The 17,599-nt window shown below is 53.1% G+C and overlaps 1 protein-coding gene and 2 long non-coding RNA genes across 6 annotated transcripts; 2 read left to right on the top strand and 1 right to left on the bottom strand.

Moving 5' to 3' along the window:
* The first annotated feature begins 3,377 nt into the window (after window positions 1-3,377).
* LOC109262410 (uncharacterized) lies at window positions 3,378-7,691 on the top strand. Its single transcript, XR_002077760.2, has 2 exons — window positions 3,378-4,238; window positions 6,244-7,691. It is a non-coding gene; the product is annotated as an uncharacterized LOC109262410 (long non-coding RNA).
* A 5,378-nt stretch (window positions 7,692-13,069) lies between these two features.
* On the top strand, window positions 13,070-14,179 carry LOC109262407 (uncharacterized). The gene is made up of 2 exons (XR_002077751.2): window positions 13,070-13,208; window positions 13,532-14,179. It is a non-coding gene; the product is annotated as an uncharacterized LOC109262407 (long non-coding RNA).
* Window positions 13,933-17,272, bottom strand: HAND2 (heart and neural crest derivatives expressed 2). Of its 4 annotated transcripts, XM_053901116.1 has the most exons (4): window positions 16,159-17,272; window positions 15,798-15,914; window positions 15,417-15,473; window positions 13,933-14,801 (listed from the first exon to the last, which is right to left on the bottom strand). In XM_053901116.1, exons 1-4 carry the CDS (start codon window positions 16,711-16,713, stop codon window positions 14,610-14,612), a joined length of 921 nt encoding a protein of 306 aa, XP_053757091.1. In that variant the 5' UTR covers window positions 16,714-17,272; the 3' UTR covers window positions 13,933-14,609. The 4 variants fall into 4 exon arrangements, with proteins under 4 accessions (XP_053757091.1, XP_053757092.1, XP_053757093.1 ...); XM_053901117.1 differs by lacking the exon at window positions 15,417-15,473; XM_053901118.1 differs by lacking the exon at window positions 15,798-15,914.
* Window positions 17,273-17,599: the final 327 nt, after the last annotated feature.

Raw genomic sequence — 17,599 nt, 5'->3', positions numbered from 1 at the left:
TTCTGGCCAGGTACCAGAAAGTCACAGAACATCCTAGATAGCAGAACTGGCTCCATCCCTGGCAGGGGGCCCCACGCATGGTACTTTTCCTACAAAGGGTGTCCTTTTTACTCCATCCACATCTGACTCCTTGATAGAGCACGGTCAAGGTCAGTCACTGCCAGCCAGCAAGACCTCTTAGGCTCTCTGAGCACTGCACTGATATATATCTCTGCTCTGTATTGGGAGCGATCACCTCTGGCTTTATCATCATCATCTCTTGTTGAATTGTAAAGGACAAAATGCCTGGGGTCTCTCAAGTCTGCATCTGCTTACTTATTACACTGCCAGATGTATCTGCTGTTTTATAATATGTGTGCCCGTCCCAGTCCCTTTCCCCATTAGTTATAATCCATACAAAATATCTACAGGCTAGAACATGGCAAAACCTCTCTTATAGGGGGAAGGAATTCATTACTTATTTGACGCGTAACAATTTAGTCCTTTCCAATTCATGTTCCGATGTGTTTTCCTCCAACGATGAGGAGCCATATCCCCACAACTCTAGGATGTTATAACCTCACTATTTCTGCTTGCTTTTCTTCCTTCCCTTCTTTCCTGTTTCTTTATTCTTTGGACTCAGCCACAGAGAAAAAAACAACCCAGTTTGGAGCTTTAGAAATCGTTTGTTCTGCATGTGCCCTGTCTTTTCCTTCCCAGATACTTTTAATTACAATCAGGAGGCATCTTACACCCTGGCCAGATTGTATTTGGTTCGAGCTTCTTTAAAGTTCTTCAAAGCTTCTAGGGGCGCCTGGGTGGCTCAGTCGGTTAAGTGTCTGACTCTTTGCATTTCGGCTCAGGCTGTGATCTCACAGCTCTTGTGTTCCAGCCCCACGTCATGCTCACAGTGAGGGACCTGCTTGGAATTCTCTCTCCCTCTCTCTCTGCCACTCCGGGTGTGCCCCCTCTCCCTCTCTCAAAATAAGTAAGTAAACTTAAAAACACAAAGTTCTTCAAAGCTTCCAGGGATCTCTCCCCACCCCACCCATCTCAAGCCCTCCAGATCAGCAAAACGGATACACACGGAGTAACTTGCATCATTCTAGATCCATAGAGATTATATTCCTATTTGCTTTTCTATGGATTGGGGAGCTCAGGAAAGATATGCAAGAAATGTACAATGGGAGAAGCACCTGGACAGATGTTGACAGTAAGACTATTCACATGTGCCTTTTGGTGTATTTTTGAGCCATGAGAATGTACTGCATAGTCCTTAGAAATTAACCTGATCAGGACATATGTGAGAGATGCTAGATGCTAAATATATGCAGACATAATATCACATATTAGGGAGGAGGATCTAGAGGAGATCTAGAAAAACATGCAATAAACTTGCTGTTTTGCTTCATGGGTCATAAGCTTGAAATATGACTAGAAAATAGTATTTTGTGCAGATGTATGCAGAAGTATAAAACTTTAGGTGAGCAAAATGCACAGTACTCATCTCCTCAAATATTCCTCTCCTATTCCCAGATGAGAATATTTGTCAGTTTAAAGCTATTTGCTCCTCCCATTAAGTCAGGTTTCACATACTTGTTGGACTGGCTGAGCCCTCAGTCCTAAGTACAAAGGTTAAGCTAGAACACAACCGAAAAAAGACTGAAATTTCCTAATAGACACTTGAAAATGGACAATTTGCCTCCCTTGGATGAAGAGGACAAGATCCTTCCCTGGAAATGGCTGCCCTTGGTGGCTCCCCCTCCGAGCACACCCTGACAGTCTTCTGAGGTGGGCTAAACACCTTGTCCTAGGACGTCTGCTCCTTTCCCTAGGCTTTAACCAGATGCAAAAGTTTTTATTAGGCAAATTCTATGCAGGAAACAATATTTCCAGGCTAAATAAAAAAAAAAAAAAAAGGAGAGTATAAATTCCTTTAGTGATGTTAACACAACCAACCCAATCCACCCCCAGGTCCTTAGATGGCCCTTGAACGCCATAAAGACTTGAAGTCCAAACTGCCATGCTCTTTAAAATATATTCAAACAAACCACTCCACCCTACTGGGGGATGCAGTTCATCAGCTAACATTAGTGTTTACATCTCCTACGGTTTTTCTTGTTGCATAGCCCCTGCTAGTAAACAACCGAAACCAATCTCATGGCAAAGGTCAAATTGCAAAACAAAAGGGGCTTTTAAAAACTCTTATTTCAAGGTATGGTATATAGAAAACGAATAGGGAATAATCTTAGCTCTACCCACCTGTGTTGATAAACAAATCCTCCCGAAACACAAAATCAGATCACCTTTTCCCACAAAAACAGGTGGTTAACTACGTGATTTCCAAGGAGGTATTCTTTTATTAGAAACCAAGAGAGATTTCAGAAGATGGACCAGGAGAAAGAACTGGTCAATGTTTGTGAAACCCCAAAATGTGGCATTTGGGGAAAGGGGAGGGGGTAGGAAGGAAAGGGAAAGGAGTTGAAAGAGCCCTTGGTTTCCCCAGCTGTTCCCAGAAGTTGGAACATATGGTGCCAGGGCTTTCCAAAGATGACAAGGGATAGGCAGTAAAATTTTTTTCCCCCCTAAGACATGCCTTTACCCAAATAAAGATACATCTTCAGGCTGGAGACATTTCTTCCTTCCATAGTGGAATGGGCAGAGGTCGCTTAGAACCAATTCTTATCATTTAGTGAAAATAATAGTGATTATGGAAGCAGCAGCAGGAGTCAAGGTGTTCATGCTAAAAAACTTCAAGATCAGGCCTGGCCCGGAGTGGAAATATCCAAACTGGTTCTTCATATTTCACGTTTTATAGACAGAATTTTCCCTAAAGGATATACTTTCACTAGGTCATAAATGCACCAACAGAGGAAAGAGAGCGCAAGAGGTGTGTGCGTGTGTGCGTGTGTGTGTGCGCGCGCGCGTGCGAGTCCAGCGGCGGGGCGGGGGTGGGGGGGGGGGGGTTGGGAGGTAGGGTCTTGGGGCGGAGGGGTATGCCACCCCTGAGGAGAGCAGAGTTCAGGGACAGGCGAGTAGAAACCATCCTCCGTGAGGCTTCCTAGGGCTTCTGCTTCGTTGTTTTTAGTTCTTACATTTCTTTTGGGTTCCACCGGAGCGCCTAACTGCCCCAAGTCCAAGTACTTGCTTGCCTAAAGACCACAAGAAGTGGGATGGGGGATTGAAACGTGGTTTTCAGAAGTTCATTACAAATTTAACTCGTGGAAGATTTTTAGTTGGGGCCTCAGTACCTGAGCCTAGGTGGCAGGGAAAGAGGTTGTCTGACGACTTTCGGTCCCCGCTGGACCCCATTCCTGGACTGGAAAAGTTTACCTCCCCCAACATCCAAGAGATGCGACTCCGTGCTCTCAAAGGCGAGGGCTCGCCTCGTCTGCGGCCCCTGTTGCAGTCAGGAGAGAACGTTGCAGACTGGGATTTGCCCTGCCTCAGCTTAGCTAGCCACGTTGGTTTCTTCCAGCACATTTCTCAAGAGTGAGTCGGAGTTATGCAACCATCATCATTAGCCTGTATCGAGTCCCAGGGAATACTTAAATCCACGGCACTGATTTCACACCTGGAAGGCTGTAGAAGTTTCGAAATTATTGTAAAACACCACCCGGATGATATATTGTCTGTTTAGGCCAGATTAGCAAGACACACGCGCGTATTCTACGTTTAAATCACACCCCGAAATGCGGAGACGATGTTTCTATGGGATCTACACGCGACAGAGAAAAACTGGAACAATTAATTATTGCTCTTTTTTTTGATTTCCTGTTTCTAAAGAAAGCATTGGTATCAAGGACGAGTTAGGTAATGTGAACTAAAGAGCAAGCAGGTCGCTGTCGTTTAGACCTAATCACAATTCGTAGTTCAAGCAAAACTGCGTCTAATTGACACCGTGTATATTCCGCTACTCCTCTCCGGCTGCCCCGGCAGGGACGCCCCCAGGAGTATTTATTCCTAGGGCTGGAAACAAAACAACTAACCCGGTCTGCTGCGTAAGAGAGCGCTCCAAGATGGACTGCCGGAGAAAGGCATTTTGACCCCGCTGGAAATTACTCATATTGACAGACGCCCAGGGAAGGTAAATTACCCAGCGCGCTGACGTTACGCAGAAGCGCGCCCTGTTGCGACTCCGCCGCGGCGCCCAGGGGCCAGAGGCTCCTAGTTCGCTCTCCCAGATTCCAACAAAGCCTCGCTTTGCTTCTCGGGGCCTGGGATTTCAGCGTGAAGGCGACGGAGAGAGCGGTAAAAAGGTGCTAGAGAGGAATCGGGCGAGACAAAACCAGAAAAGCAATGGGAAAGAGACGTTCTGCGCTGTAGCGCAGGAGAGCTGTTGAGCCGGGGAGAAAACCAGCAAAATCCGCAGGGGAGGGAGTGAGGGAGGAGGCAGGGAGGGAGAGTACCGCGCAGCTCTGGGCTCCCAGGTCCGCCACTTGGGAGGTCCCGGCCCCAACGCAGGCCGGGCCAAACGTCCCCCCGGGAGGCTCGCTGCTCGGGCGGGGTCACAATTACACCTCGGCTCCAGGCGAGGACTTAAAAACCAAGTGGCGGGGGGCTGCAGTCTGGAAGCAAGGCCCTGCGGTCATCAGAGGGGGGCCGGGCCAGTGCGCAGGAACTTTTTACAAGGCGTGTGGGTACAAGGGGGGAAAAAATCAAAATAAACCACTTTCATCCAGCGTGGGCCGTGAAAATAAAAGCTGCCTTATAAAGGGGGCGAGCGGGAGTTTTGAAATTTAGTGTGTGTTTTGCTTTTATATAAAGAGTTTTGTGGTTTTACCTGATAACCTAGGGGGAACTGTGGGGGAAATAACTGCTAGATTTTTTTTTATTATTATTACTTCGGAAGAGGGCTGCAACAGGAGTTCACAGGTTTCTCCCAAATTAGCTTGTGTCCCCAAACTGGAAACAACTGCATGCGTCCATATAGATCATTATACAAATTGGGGGACAATACTCGCGTGACCGGATTATTGTTGACGTAAAGCGGGATCCACTGGTCTCACCTCTTTTCTTTTTAAAAGTGAGTCTTTAAAACTGAGTCTGCAGAGGAGGCGGAATGGAAAGCGTCAGGAAGTGTAACATCTCATTTTTACTGGCGATTGGACTGGAATCCTTCTCTAAGAGCAACCCGCATGGCTACAAAATACCCTGCTCAGGGCGCAAAGACCAGGCGAAACTGGCCGGGCGGCTGCAGGGAGGGCGCCCAGCCAAGCCCGGCTCTGGCCCTTGGCTCAAAGAAGGGGACCTGACAGCCGGTCCCCTCCTGGGCAGGGTAGGGCTGGGGGAGGCGGCTACCTCCTCCCGGACTTGGGCCTCGAGTTTGCGGTATTTTTAGCTTCTCTCTCTGGGTTCCCTAGAGGCTCTTTTGTAAACCGAACGGAGGCTCTCCAAACTGCCCTCACTTGGAGGGGGTGTGGGAGTAGGTGGAGGCGGCTGCATGGGTATTTTGAAGGGGAAAAAAATTGCTTACGTTTAAATTAAAGCCAAAGTCTCTAGGTTTTTGTCCTTACTGCCTTTTCTCTTTTTCGCCCCCCCTCCTGGCCCAGGCCCATGGGAACACGCCAAATTCCATACCCCATACCGTGGGGGTATGAATGGGTAGGCTCTAGACATTTAGAGCAGAATCAGAGTGTCGTGCGCCCTTCCTTTCCGCCTTTCATCCCGGCTTTCCCGACCACTACTGCTCCCGGGAGCCGGCCTAGGAATCCTCGGGAAGGGTAGGGAGGAGAGGAGGACTCTCTGTCGCCTTCGAGGAAGCAGGGACACGGGGCATTTATTTTTTAAATAAAGGCTTATAATAAGTCCAACTGTTTCTGCAACTTAGTTTCCAACCCAGTGTGGGCCCAGGGATGCGAACCTCGAGACCCAGACTGGCAAGTCTCAACTGGGCAGATGTTTATTACTTAGAACTCCAGGTCTCCCTGCGCCCCCTCTCACCTTGGAGATGCCCTAGTCCAGTTTCCCGGCTGGGGTCGCAGCCAAGACTTTCATGTCCCGCTTCTCCCCATCCCGGATCCGGCTGGGCCCCGGACGGCTCCTGTACCTGGCCTTCACACCGCTTCACGATCCCTGCAGACAGCGCCATCCCCCCCCCCCGCCCACCCCCCGTTCTTAGGCTCGACGCTGCCCCTCGAAATTGCCCAGGCTGGCGGGACGGCGCTCCGCTGTGGAAAACAAGGACGGGGAGGCAGGAGCCAAGAGCTGGTACTCTCTGCTTCTGCCTTAGAGTCAATCCTCTCCCCCATCCCTTCCCCACAGGGAGTGTTCGGCCTTGCGGCGCACCCCAGCCGCCTGGAGTGCTCCACGTTGCCCCCACGTCCCAGACGCCGTGCCTCTACCCACCGGATTGCCTTCGGGGCCCCTCGGTGCTGTGTCGACCGCGCGGCGCCGTGGGTCGTGCGAACAGGAACCACCAGGCCCACCAGATCTGCTCTCCTAGCAGCCGGGTAGCCTAGCGTGTCGAAGATGCTCCGAGGAGGAGGAAGTGCAGAGAAAACAGAAGAGGAAGGAAAAGTGGGGGGGGGGGGGGGGGTTGACATACACAAGCACGCAAAACTGACTTTGCTGATGGACTTTTTCAGTTTCACACGAAGCGACCTGTAGTATCTGGAGAAGGTTTTTGAAGACGTTTAGGAGGGAGGGTGAGTTTTCTGCTGAGAAACTCAATCTGCCATACAGTAGCGGCCCCATCTGGGATCTGTCACTGCTGACAGCACCACAGGGCACAGACGTGATCTTCTGCACAGCCTGCACTCCCCGAAATACCCTCCTTAATCAAAGGATGTCTGCGCGCCGGAGCTCAGCTGACCGCGCCGGGAGCAGAACGGCCAGCAAATCCACACCACCCCCCCCCCCCCGGCCCGCCCCCCTCCCCACGGACACCGCAACGGCCCCTCTCCTCTAACTAGCACATTAATTAAAAGCGGAAAGGAGACAGAGGCTGATGTCATTGCTCTCAGAAGATCATAAACGTAAAAGAGTCATCCTGTGAGAATCCCTGAAAATGACTTTAATGAATAATTTCAGAGACAGTTATGGCTTTGGGTAATTACTGAGCGAGAATATGAAAACCAGATTTGCAAAGCAAAGGCGATGGTCAGGCGGCCTGGCGGCCACTTTCTCCCCTGAAAACCGCACCAGCTTTCTTCTCCGCCAAATTCTAGTTACAGACTTGGGATGCATGTTCGTCTTTAAAAATAAAAGCAACAAACACGCATTTTTCTGTTCCTGCATTTCTGCCTTATCCTAAAGGCAAACAGATCAGCTCAAGGCAACCACAACCCACTTTGGGTAGAAGCCAACCAGGCACTGGCCTCAGTGGCCATGGGCTTCCATCTTTTCAGGAAGGAGGTATTAGCCACCACTTTGGTTTAGAATGATTTTTTTTTTTTGGTCTCTTCCGTAGGTGACTTACAATAAAAGTTGAAAACTCTGCCCCCGAGTAAATAAAAAACTGTTTGTTTCAAATCCTGTCAGCTGTTGGAGCAGCAAACAAGTGAACAGCGAATGACCCCGCTTCTTAGAGAAAAATCTGCAGGTCTCCCTAAGTCTAGTTCTTGTTTGCCATGATGATTTCGTTCTACAATAAGGAATGATGTTTTGAAACACTCCATCTGGTCACAGGGATGCGTCAGGCTGGGCTTGGTTGTTCATGATTAGTTGTGTGCAAGGAAGTATTAATAAAAAGGTATTACAGGCAAAAGCAATGTGGGTGTTTGTTGTTAGTTTTGTTTTCTAATGGTCTGTATGATTCGGAAAACTGCCCGCTTGTCTGAGTACTCCATCATTAAGGAAGATCTTGGAGAAGCCACTTACCAGCACCCCTGGCAAACTACAGTATGCAGCTATTATCTGCCCCTCCCCCCTAAAAGCAGTTAGGCCCCTCCTCCTCCAGTCATTAAGGATTCAGTTGTCTTAAAGTCCCTTTCTCCATTCCTAGCCCCCAAACTCTCCCACTCACTCCCCAGTTCCACGTTTTCTTCCCCTTCTGCCAGGGATAAGGGTGGGTAGAAGGGGGAGCCAAACTCTCTCAAATGTGACATTTTCACTGACTTAGGAGGAAATGGTCCTCATCCGCTGTAGATTACACGAAGACACTTTGGAATTTAGTGTACTGAGTTGCCTCAAAGAATTGAAGAGGGGTGAATGTTTGGGAAATTTTCTCTACCAGATTCCCTGTTTTTGTTGATGTCTCCCCCCCCCCCCCCACCCGCAACAGATCTTCTTGTCACTACCTTCAAATCATGGGCTATGAATTATTTTCCCTCTAGCTAAATTCACTGTAAGCACTGGCTTGGGCTTTGCAACCTGTGTGTAAATAAATAACATCTTCTGGGTTTGCTTTGAGTCCCCTTGCATTGCCCAATTAAATCGAGTTGTGGGACTGATCCAAGATGTGGCCAGTTCTCTCCCTGTGGAGACTCTGAATCATTCAGGCCTTGCCCTCCCCTCCCCCATCCTTGATAAAGCTATCCTCATCCCTAGGGTCCAGTGTTTCACAGCGGTGGTTAAGAGAGAGCCCAGACTGAGGAATCGGCTGCAGGCTGTAGGTGTGTGTGGCCTCAGGCAGTGGTTCCTGAACACCAGGTGGGGGGGGGGGGGAGTTTTAGAAGCTGAAGCCTTCATTTCTCTGACCTGACCTGCTGAATCAGAATTTCTGGTAAAGGTGGGGTGAAAATGAGGCCTGAATTTATAATTTTATCAAGTTCTTCAGAGATTTTGGGTAACTACTGTGATCAGCTCCAACCTAAAGTGCTCTGGAGTTGGATTCATCCTAGAGATCAGACGGTGCCACAGGACGCTAAAGTCAGAGGTCCAGGGGGTCCTCTCCCCTTCTGGAATGGTACAAATGAAACCAGCCTCTGCTCTGGGCACTGGAACATAGTAGGAGACAAGCTGCTGCCAGTCGTTGTTTCAGCCCAAACCACTCGCACTGGGGAAAGCTGGAGGGTAGACGGAAGAAGTTTAGCGTCTCTGTCCTTTGGATCCATTGGGCTTTAACAGCAGGTGCAGAGACAAAGGTTCGAAGAGGTGGCCTGTTTGGAAATTAGCGTCTGTCCGGACACCTCAGTAGGCAGAAACTCCTACTATTTTGGCCTGAGGCCTGTGGGGCCCAAGCGGGTACCAGTGCGGAAAGGGCAGCCCCAAGAGCCGCCTCTCTTGCCTCTTGCCGGCACGGGCACCGCGGCCCTGGCCGCAGCTGTTGGTGTAGGAGAGCGGCACCCTGGGGCAGGGAGAGAGGAGCGCCCGCAGGTCAGGGCCAGCTGTGGGAGGCTTTTCCAGGCTGAAAGCACCAGACGCAGCGAGCTGGAAAATTTAAAGTGAGGAGGGGGCCAGTAGAAACTGTAACTGGCCCCTCCTTACCTCCAACAAGAAAAACAAAAACGTCTTCTGGGCTAAAAATACATATTTAGAAAGTCCCTGTGCGCAAGCAGGCGGCGCGTTCCAGCTGCCGGCCTGGCCCAGGGAGGACTTGGCCGCGCGGCCGCCGATTACACCCAGCTCGGCTGGGATGGCTCCGAGCCGTCTGCCCTGACGTCAGCGAGGCTCCGGGCTCCGCCGCGGCGAGATAGGCAGCGCGGCCGGGCGCGGGCGCGGCGCTAATCACTCCCAGATGTCCCTAATAGCGAAGATAAAGACGGACGGAGCGGCCGGGAATAAATTTGTAATCAGGGCTCTACCATCTGATCATCAAAGCGGCCCAAATGCCGGGAGAATTTGAAGGGAATGTGTGCGTAGGGGGGTCACGTTTAGGGGAGAGGCGGGGGACGGGATCCTCGAAGGAAACTGACTTGGGCAGGGTGGAGCGAGAACAGGGAGAGAAGTCGAACTTCTGTGCGCGTGTAAGTCAGATACAGTGCACTTTAACTTCCACGAGCCTGACTGGCCGAAGCCGCGGAGCTGTTAGAGGCCAATTAGAAGCCGGCAGACAGTAGCTGTGCGGAAAGTACGCGTGGGGCAGAAGCTGGAGGGTAGAGCTGCGCGCTCCGAGCTGTCCAGCCCCCGGAAATGTGCGATTCGTTTCCTCTCCTGGAGTTACCCTCTCTCCCCTCCTCCCCTTTCTAAACAGTTAAAAAAAAAAATGCTTCTTTTTCCCACCTCCCCACCCCCCTCCCCGCTACCCTGTGGACATAAACCCTACACCAAGGTTGAGCTTGCTCAGGAAGGGGGATACTGGAGTTTCGAGCCGAGGTCTGAGGGAGGGCGGCTCTAAGGTCTTTCTCTGCGAGGGATCCACGGGCTGCTACAGGCCAGGGGAATCCAGTGCGTCGCTGAGACTCGTTAGTGCCTATTCCTCGCGCAAGGGGATGGACCGTAGGTGTTGGGGCTGCGTGGAAGGAAGGGTTTCCTCAGGTCAACAGATCCAGAGAAGACCAGCAAGGCCAAGGGTCCAGATTCGGCCCTCCACGAGGCCTAAGCCGTAAGCCTCCTTTGCAGATCATCCCCGCTTGGCACCTACCACCAGTTCTTTTTCCAAATCCAGGCGCGTGGGTGGGACTCGCGCGCAGAGAGAACGAAAGGCGGCTGTGGAAGAGAAAATTGCGATCCGCACGCGCAGTGTTAGACACAGCATTTCTTTAAAGCTACAGGAATAGTTGAGAGGTTTCCCGCGCTTTGTAGACCCGTAGCGCAAATGCAGTTCTGGCTATTGTGGCATCCTTTGGCCAGTGCATCGTCGTCTGCGCGCACACCTCAAGCCCTTGCAACCGGCTGGGGTTCTCTCAGCAAAACTGAAGTCTCGGAAGTAGCTTACAGGCCTCCTTCCGCTCCCGGTGGCTTTGATTTTGAGCTCACTCTCACCCTAGGCACCCCTTCCTGCGAAATCGGCACACAACTCTCCCTCCAGCTTCCTTATCAACCGGTGGGATACCAGCTCTGTGATCCTCGCCAGCAGCAGGCAGCAGCCAGTAGTGGCATAGATGAGGAGGAAGGGATCGAGCCACCCTCCACCCAGACTCTCGCCCACGTGCTACCCTCTCTGGCGACAGGGCTGCACCCACCTCCTCGCGGGGACGACCAGACCACCTGGTCCTGAGAGGGGCGGCCTAGGCCAGGAGGCCCACCCTCCCTAGGTGCCCAGACCTAAGGGCTAACCCACTCCAATTCTAGAGCTTCCCACCAAGCCCCCAGAGGGTCGGGCGGGGATTTGGAAGGCAGGAAGAACCACTAGTGACGTTGCTGTCTTATTTTCATGATTTCGACCTGAAAAAAAGCTCTTAAAGCTGCCGTCGGTGTCCCAGCTGGGGGAGAGGGCGGTGAAAGTCCTGGAAAATTGTGACTGGGAGCAAGGAGTGTGCTGAGGTCCCACTCTGTTGAGTTTTCCAGGTTACTTCCCAAGAAGTTGAGAATGGGTCTGTAGGAACACGCGCGTGCGCGCCCCCCGCCCCCCCCCCAGCGCGCGCGCGCGCGCACACACACACACACACACACACACACACACACACACACACACACACACAGCGGGCGAGCCCTCTCCCCGCCAGGGCTCAAGGGTTATCAGGCGTTCGGCCTGCGAGGCGGTCTGGGGCCGGCCCCTGACAGCCAGATCTACCATCAATTTACCTTCCGCCGCCCCAGCTTCCCATTTAGCTTTTAACGTCAAATCCTGCATTTTTGTCGGCTCCGGCCTGTCTAGAGAGCTTGTGATTTCGCTGCAGGAGTGATTGCTTTTAACAAAATGGCAGCAACCACATTATCCGAGCAATTAAAACAGAGGCCTTTTAGCCGATTCTGCAAGGCAAGAGGTTGGAAACTTTTTTTTTTTCTTTAAGCAAAGAAGAAAGGGAGTTAAAAGAGAAATGAATGCGTAGAAGAGAAAAACATGGAAACTCGGAAGACACTCCTGCCCAGCACAGCACTCACTTCCCGGTACTTGACAACGTGGGGTAGGGATGTTGGGTGGCCGGGAGCGTTGGAAAGGTTGGGATGTCCTGGACGACCGTGGAGATGGAAAATCTGGGGTGTCTTGACACTTAGGGTGTGCATCCGGTCAGTGGTTCGGCCCCCGGAGGCGTTGGGTCTGCTGGACGTCTGGCCGGTTGGGATTTCCCACAGGTTGCAATGTGGATGGTTGAGGTGTCGCGGCCGGGTGCTGCTGGGCCAGAGGAACTGCGCCGGCAGGCAGGAGAGGAGGCGGGCAGCGCCTGGCCCGGGCCAGACAAAGAGGACGGATTTCTGCAGCGCGGGTTTTAAAGCATGCGTAGCAGCAAGCTGCCCCATAGCGATGCCGCTGCCAGGGTCTTCTGGATCTCCTCTGCTGGTGTTTAATAAACCAGAAAAAGTGTTAGACCTGCAAAAGTGCATTAAGGCCCAGATGGTAAAGGCAAGCGCAGGCACACTTGCGGGTTGAAGATAACTTCTCTCCAGTTCCTGTTTTAAAAACCTCACCACCTCCGCCACCACTCACTCCAATGTTTTGGTAATCTCTTTTCTTCCACACCTAGGATGTTGAAGTCTCTCTCTCTCTCTCTCTCTCTCTCTCTCTCTCTCTCTCTCTCTCTCGGATTACAGTAAAGATGCAAAAGGCCGCTGGAGACAGGGAAGGGAGAGAGCCACTCAAACCATCAGGAATCCCGAGAGTAATAGAAAATCAGGGCGCGCCTCCCTACGCCCCCCCACCCCGTGCTATAAACAAAGGCAAGTGTCTGTAAACACATCCCGCGCCCACCACGTCGGCCCAGCGCCGCCTGACCCGAGGGGAGAAAGTTCAGATCGCTTTGGCCGAGTTGTTCTAACCCCTCGCCCTCGCGTTGTCAGCTGCCCGCAGAAGGAACCCACAGAGCCACTTGCTCGTCTCTCTCCCAGCACTTGCGAATTTGCCCGCTGCAGGCGGCCGGCTCAAAGTGGGCGCCCGCGAGCCGTGGGAACCTCTGGGGTATCGGGGGGAGGGTCTGTGCCTGGAGCCGAGGTGCGAACATCACCCCGAGGATGGGTTCCAAGATGGAAACCCTCTGGCAAACCTCCCTAACACCAGATTTATATACGTGGCGTTTCATGAAACAAACCGCTTTTTAATACGTTTCACCTTTCTCCACTCCGCCCCCCCCCCAACTTCATCTCTCCCCTCCTCCCTCCCCTCCCTGGCCTGCGGAGTCCTTTATGGCACTTCAGTTTCTCTGGTTCCTAGAACAGATTCCGGCTCTAGCCGAGACTACGGGCAAAGGAGGCCTCGGGGACTTCCTTTCGGGATGTGCTGGGACTCCTAGAGACCAATCCTCAGACGGGTAAAGTCCCTCGCGGCTGGTAGCCGAGGGAGGGAGCCTCTTGCTCGGCTGGCCTGGGGCCGGGAAGACTTCAGTCACCGCACAGTTAATATTGAGTTCCTTGTAGCTCCTTGTAAATCCAGACCCCCCCCCTTCACCCCCCTTTAAATCCTTGGTTGTGTTAGCGATTTCTTACTTGACGTAAAATTCCTTGTTACCTAATCATGCACCTTCCACCCCCCCCCCCCAAAGCTCTTCTCCTCCCCTGGCCGGCTCAGAGGAGAATCCCCCTGATGAAGACTACAAGCAAAAACCTCCTCTTTTCCTCTTTTTTCTTTTCCTAGATGAAAACCTTATATTTTGAATTAAAGACTCTAAGACTATTTCCTGCGGCTGCAATAGTGGCTGGGATCTTCCTCAAACCTCCTCCACCTAAAAGGTGCTCCCCAAACAAAAACCAAAGTCCCCACAGAATGGCATCTGGTTGATTTCAGGAAAACAAGGACAACTTTCTACTTTTCCAGCGAACTGCCAAGGTCCCTCGGCCCCAGATCCTCCTACTACAGACCACTCAACCTTCTCCAGGCGGCTGGGGGCTGGGGGGGTGGGGGGGAAGGAGACAGGACTTGCAAGGAGCCCAGGTCCTTTAGTAGGATTTTCACCAAGGCCACTTCCCTGGGAGGGCGGGAGCTCACGTTGATGACTGATTGGAACTACCAACTCTTTCAAATAAAGTTAGAGGCAATCATGATAATTTAGTTTACTTCTGAATATTTTAAATATTATGAAAACAAGTATAACAGTTTTGTTTTCAAAACTCTTCTGAGGTATCAACCATTAAAAGATTGGGGTTTTTGTAAAAAAACACACAGTGGTTTATTGAATACTTACAACGTTTACACCTTCAATATTAATTAAATTCCACTTAGTTTTAGAGGACGGAAGTGCACAAAACAAGTAGCTGTTGGAAACATCTTCAAATAGGGAACGACCACAGATGAAAAGACAGCACTAGATACCGACCCCAACTGAAATGTTAGCGGCCCCGTTTTCTGCTTTGAAATAAAACTTTATAATCCCCAGGAATATTTATATCCAAAGGCCAAGTATTAAAGATACACTTTACATACACACTATTGTCTGCTGTCTTTATCTGGAAGGGGTTGGGTAAGTGGGGTGGGAGCAACGCTGGTGTCTACACAGCCTTGAGGGAACATTCACACACAGAGAATCTACGAGACGACGGGATCCCTTACCACGCGGGAGTGTCCTCTTCATATTAAAATATGGAATGCTTTTCTTCAAATATCCACTTTTTTTTTTTGGAGGGGGAGGTGGGGAGCGGATGCCTCAAAGGGGGGCAAAGAGAGGGGAGGCAAATTGCACATAAATAAACCGGATGATTCCAAATGCAAGAAGTCCTCAGAGCGGAGCGTGGAGAGCTTGCCCGGAGTCCTGGGTCTGCTTCCGGCTCCTGGGCCCCGGCTCACTCGCGCTCTCCTCCTCCTCCTCCTCCTCACTGCTTGAGCTCCAGGCCCAGACGTGCTGCGGCCAGCCTGTCCGGCCTTTGGTTTTCTTGTCGTTGCTGCTCACTGTGCTTTTCAAGATTTCGTTCTGGGCAGAGGAGAGGCGAAGGAGAGAAAAGTGGAAAGAGAAATTCAGAAAGGAGACCTGGTTCCACGCCACCCCCTGCACTTTCCGGGGAGAAAAGGAGAGAATGAAAGAACGAGTAAGGGATGAGAAGGGGATGGTTTCAACTCAGCCCCGGCAGGAAAACGACGAAGGTTTGCGCAGCCCTAGCTACCGCCCAGGCCTTCCACGCGCCTGCAACGCTCAACTACCGGATAGGCAAGCTTATAAACAACCAGCCGTTTCCAAGTCGTTTATGGAGGGGCTGGGGGCCTTTTCTCTGACTCCAGATGTAGGGGCGCGAGCGGGGGTCGGCGCTAAATCTGGTTTCCCTGTTTTCAATCGCAATCCCAGATTCGAGCTCTAGGGTAGATGGGGGAGACGTTTCTTCTGCCCTGGCCTGGGCTGGCCGGCAAGGGGCTCTGGGTCACCAACTCGGCAGTGCCTCTCCTCCAAGGCCTCTGAAATCCCCAGCTATTCCAGAGGTCACTCGATTATGCACAGACTAAAGCGCCACAGCCCCCAAAGAAGAAAAACTAGACAAATGGGATTATTTCCCAGGTCCTCCATGGCAATAGCCCTGCTCTGAACACCACCAACCTGTGGGCACTTGGTCGGAACTGGAGAAAACTGCTTTTCAGTTATAGTTCTGTGTTCCTGATAACAACAATGACAGCGACCATATTAGTATTTACTGTTTGTCTTAAAATGCTCAGGGGAATAAAACAAGAAAGACCCACGAAGTACACTCATCTGGGAAGTTTCAGTATAACCTCATCGCCAAAGAGAAACCGGAGCTGCATTTTGAAGTTAAGAGTACTTATTATTTACGTTTACCTCTATGTCTTCTGAGCACTGCGATGAGAACAGCCTTAAAACTCTCTTACCATCAGCGGTGGCCTAGTTCTCCAGGGAGGGATAAGGGGCCGATAGTGGAATAATTGGAACCTAGCGCTTGCAGGCGACTTATTTTAGAAATACCTGAAAGCAAGATCGGATTGGAGGCCAAATGAAGGCTCTAAAAGACATGGAATGACTGGGCCAGTGCAATCGAAAGATCAGGGGGAACCCTGAGTCCGAAAGGCATGCCCGAAGTGCCTGTGGGAATAGCGGTAACCCGGAGGGAAGATCACCAGCGCGGAGCATCCCTCTTAACCTCCTCCTCCTGCTGCCGTCCTCCCCCATCTCCTCAGCCTCTTTCCATAACCTGGTTTTAACAACTTTGGCTTAGGATGCTGGCAAAGGAGGGGGGATGTCACTGCTCAGCCCAACTGGAAGGAGGCCAGTGGTACCGCTCCCCCGAACCCCGCACCCCCTCTGCCCCCTGCCCCCTGGTACTGACCAGCTCCTTCTTCCTCTTCTCTTCTTTCACATCTGTCTTCTTGATCTCCGCCTTGAAGGCCTCCGCCTCGCCATTCTGGTCGTCCTTGGCCAGCAGGTCCATGAGGTAGGCGATGTAGCTGGTGGCCAGGCGCAGCGTCTTGATCTTGGAGAGTTTGGTGTCGGCCGGCACGTTGGGGATACACTCGCGCAGTTCGGCGAAGGCGCTGTTGATGCTCTGAGTCCTGCGCCGCTCCTTGCGGTTAGCAGTGCCCCGGCGCTTCACCGGGCGCGGCCCCCCTAGGCCCGGGGGCCCGGCGCCCGGCGGCACCCCCCCGTAATGGGAGTGGTCCAGGCCGGCGGCGCCGCTGGCGTACTCGGGGCTGTAGGACAGGGCCATGCTATAGTCGGGGGGCGACATCTCGGGGTGGCCGATGAGCCAGCCATGGAAGTAGGGGTTCTCCTCGTGGCTGCAGCGGCTGGCGGCGGCGGCAGCGGCGGCGGCGGCGGCGGCGGCGAACGGATAGCCCTCATGGTGCACCACCGGGTGGTGGGGGAAGCCCCCCACCAGACTCATATCGCCCTCCGCGCCCCTCCACGCGCCCCAGCGTGCGCGCAGCCCCGCCGCGCCCTCGGCCGGGGCCCCCGCTTCGGCGCTGGGCGGCCTCCCCCACCCCCCGCCCCCCAGCCCTCGGGCGCCCGGGCCGGCCCGGCAGCCGCAGAGGGGGCTGCTGCAGCCCGGGCCCCGATCCCCCGCCTGGCCCGCCGGGCCTGCCTCAGCAGCACTGCGGCCGCCGGCTCCCCATAGGGCGCGGCGAGCTGGTCCCGGCACCGTGCGCCCCTGGCCGCGGCCGCCGCCGGCTCCCGCCTGGCTCCCCGGCCCGCGCGCCGGCTCCTGCTTCCCGGGCAGCTGCGGGGAGGCAGAATCCTCTCGTGCTCATGCAAAGGTGCCCGGGCTCCCGCGAGGCTGCTTCGCGGAGTCGCCGGCCTCCACCGCGGCCGCGATCCCGGCACCGAAGCTAACTCGGAATCCCAGGGCGAGTCCGAGCCGCGGGTGGAAGAGCCGGCCCGGCTCTGCAGGGAGGCGGCGGGGTCGGCTGCTCACTGTGAAGCTACCTCCGTGCGACCCTCCCCTTCCCGCCCCTTCCCCTCCCCCCACCAGCCCGGTCTGGGTTCTTGGGCGCTTATTGTTTTAATGAAATTTTTGGTTGTTGTTGTTTTTGGTCCTGGAAATGTGATTTTAGCAGCGGGTAACGTGTCCTCACTCCTCCCGGGCTCCCTCGGAGGGTTTTCAGAGAGGTCTCAGTGCATCCATTTTCTCAGATCCTCTCCTTCTTTCAGGGGAAGGATCTGGGGCCCTGCGGGCGCCTCGGCGCGCGAAGGCGGCGGCTCGGGTTCTCGGCGGGGTCCGCGCAGTGGCCGAGGGAGCTCCTGGGTGGCGGCGGCGGCGGCGGTTCTCCTGG

This window comes from Panthera pardus, unplaced genomic scaffold, assembly GCF_024362965.1.
Source record: "Panthera pardus isolate Hobbes unplaced genomic scaffold, ASM2436296v1 HiC_scaffold_13, whole genome shotgun sequence".
Lineage (NCBI taxonomy): Eukaryota > Metazoa > Chordata > Mammalia > Carnivora > Felidae > Panthera > Panthera pardus.
The sequence above is the reverse complement of the archived record's forward strand: the minus strand, read 5'-3'. Positions and strand labels throughout refer to the sequence as shown.

What these genes read in the sequence shown, in the direction of transcription:
- HAND2 (XM_053901116.1), bottom strand. Translation starts at nt 16,713, where the DNA reads ATGAGTCTGGTGGGGGGCTTCCCCCACCACCCGGTGGTGCACCATGAG. An exon ending in AGAAGAGGAAGAAGGAGCTG is followed by an intron (nt 15,915 to 16,158) that starts GTCAGTACCAGG and finishes CTATTCCCACAG; the next exon opens with GCACTTCGGGCATGCCTTTC. An exon ending in TTCCGACCAAGTGCCCACAG is followed by an intron (nt 14,802 to 15,416) that starts GTTGGTGGTGTT and finishes TCCTCTGCCCAG; the next exon opens with AACGAAATCTTGAAAAGCAC.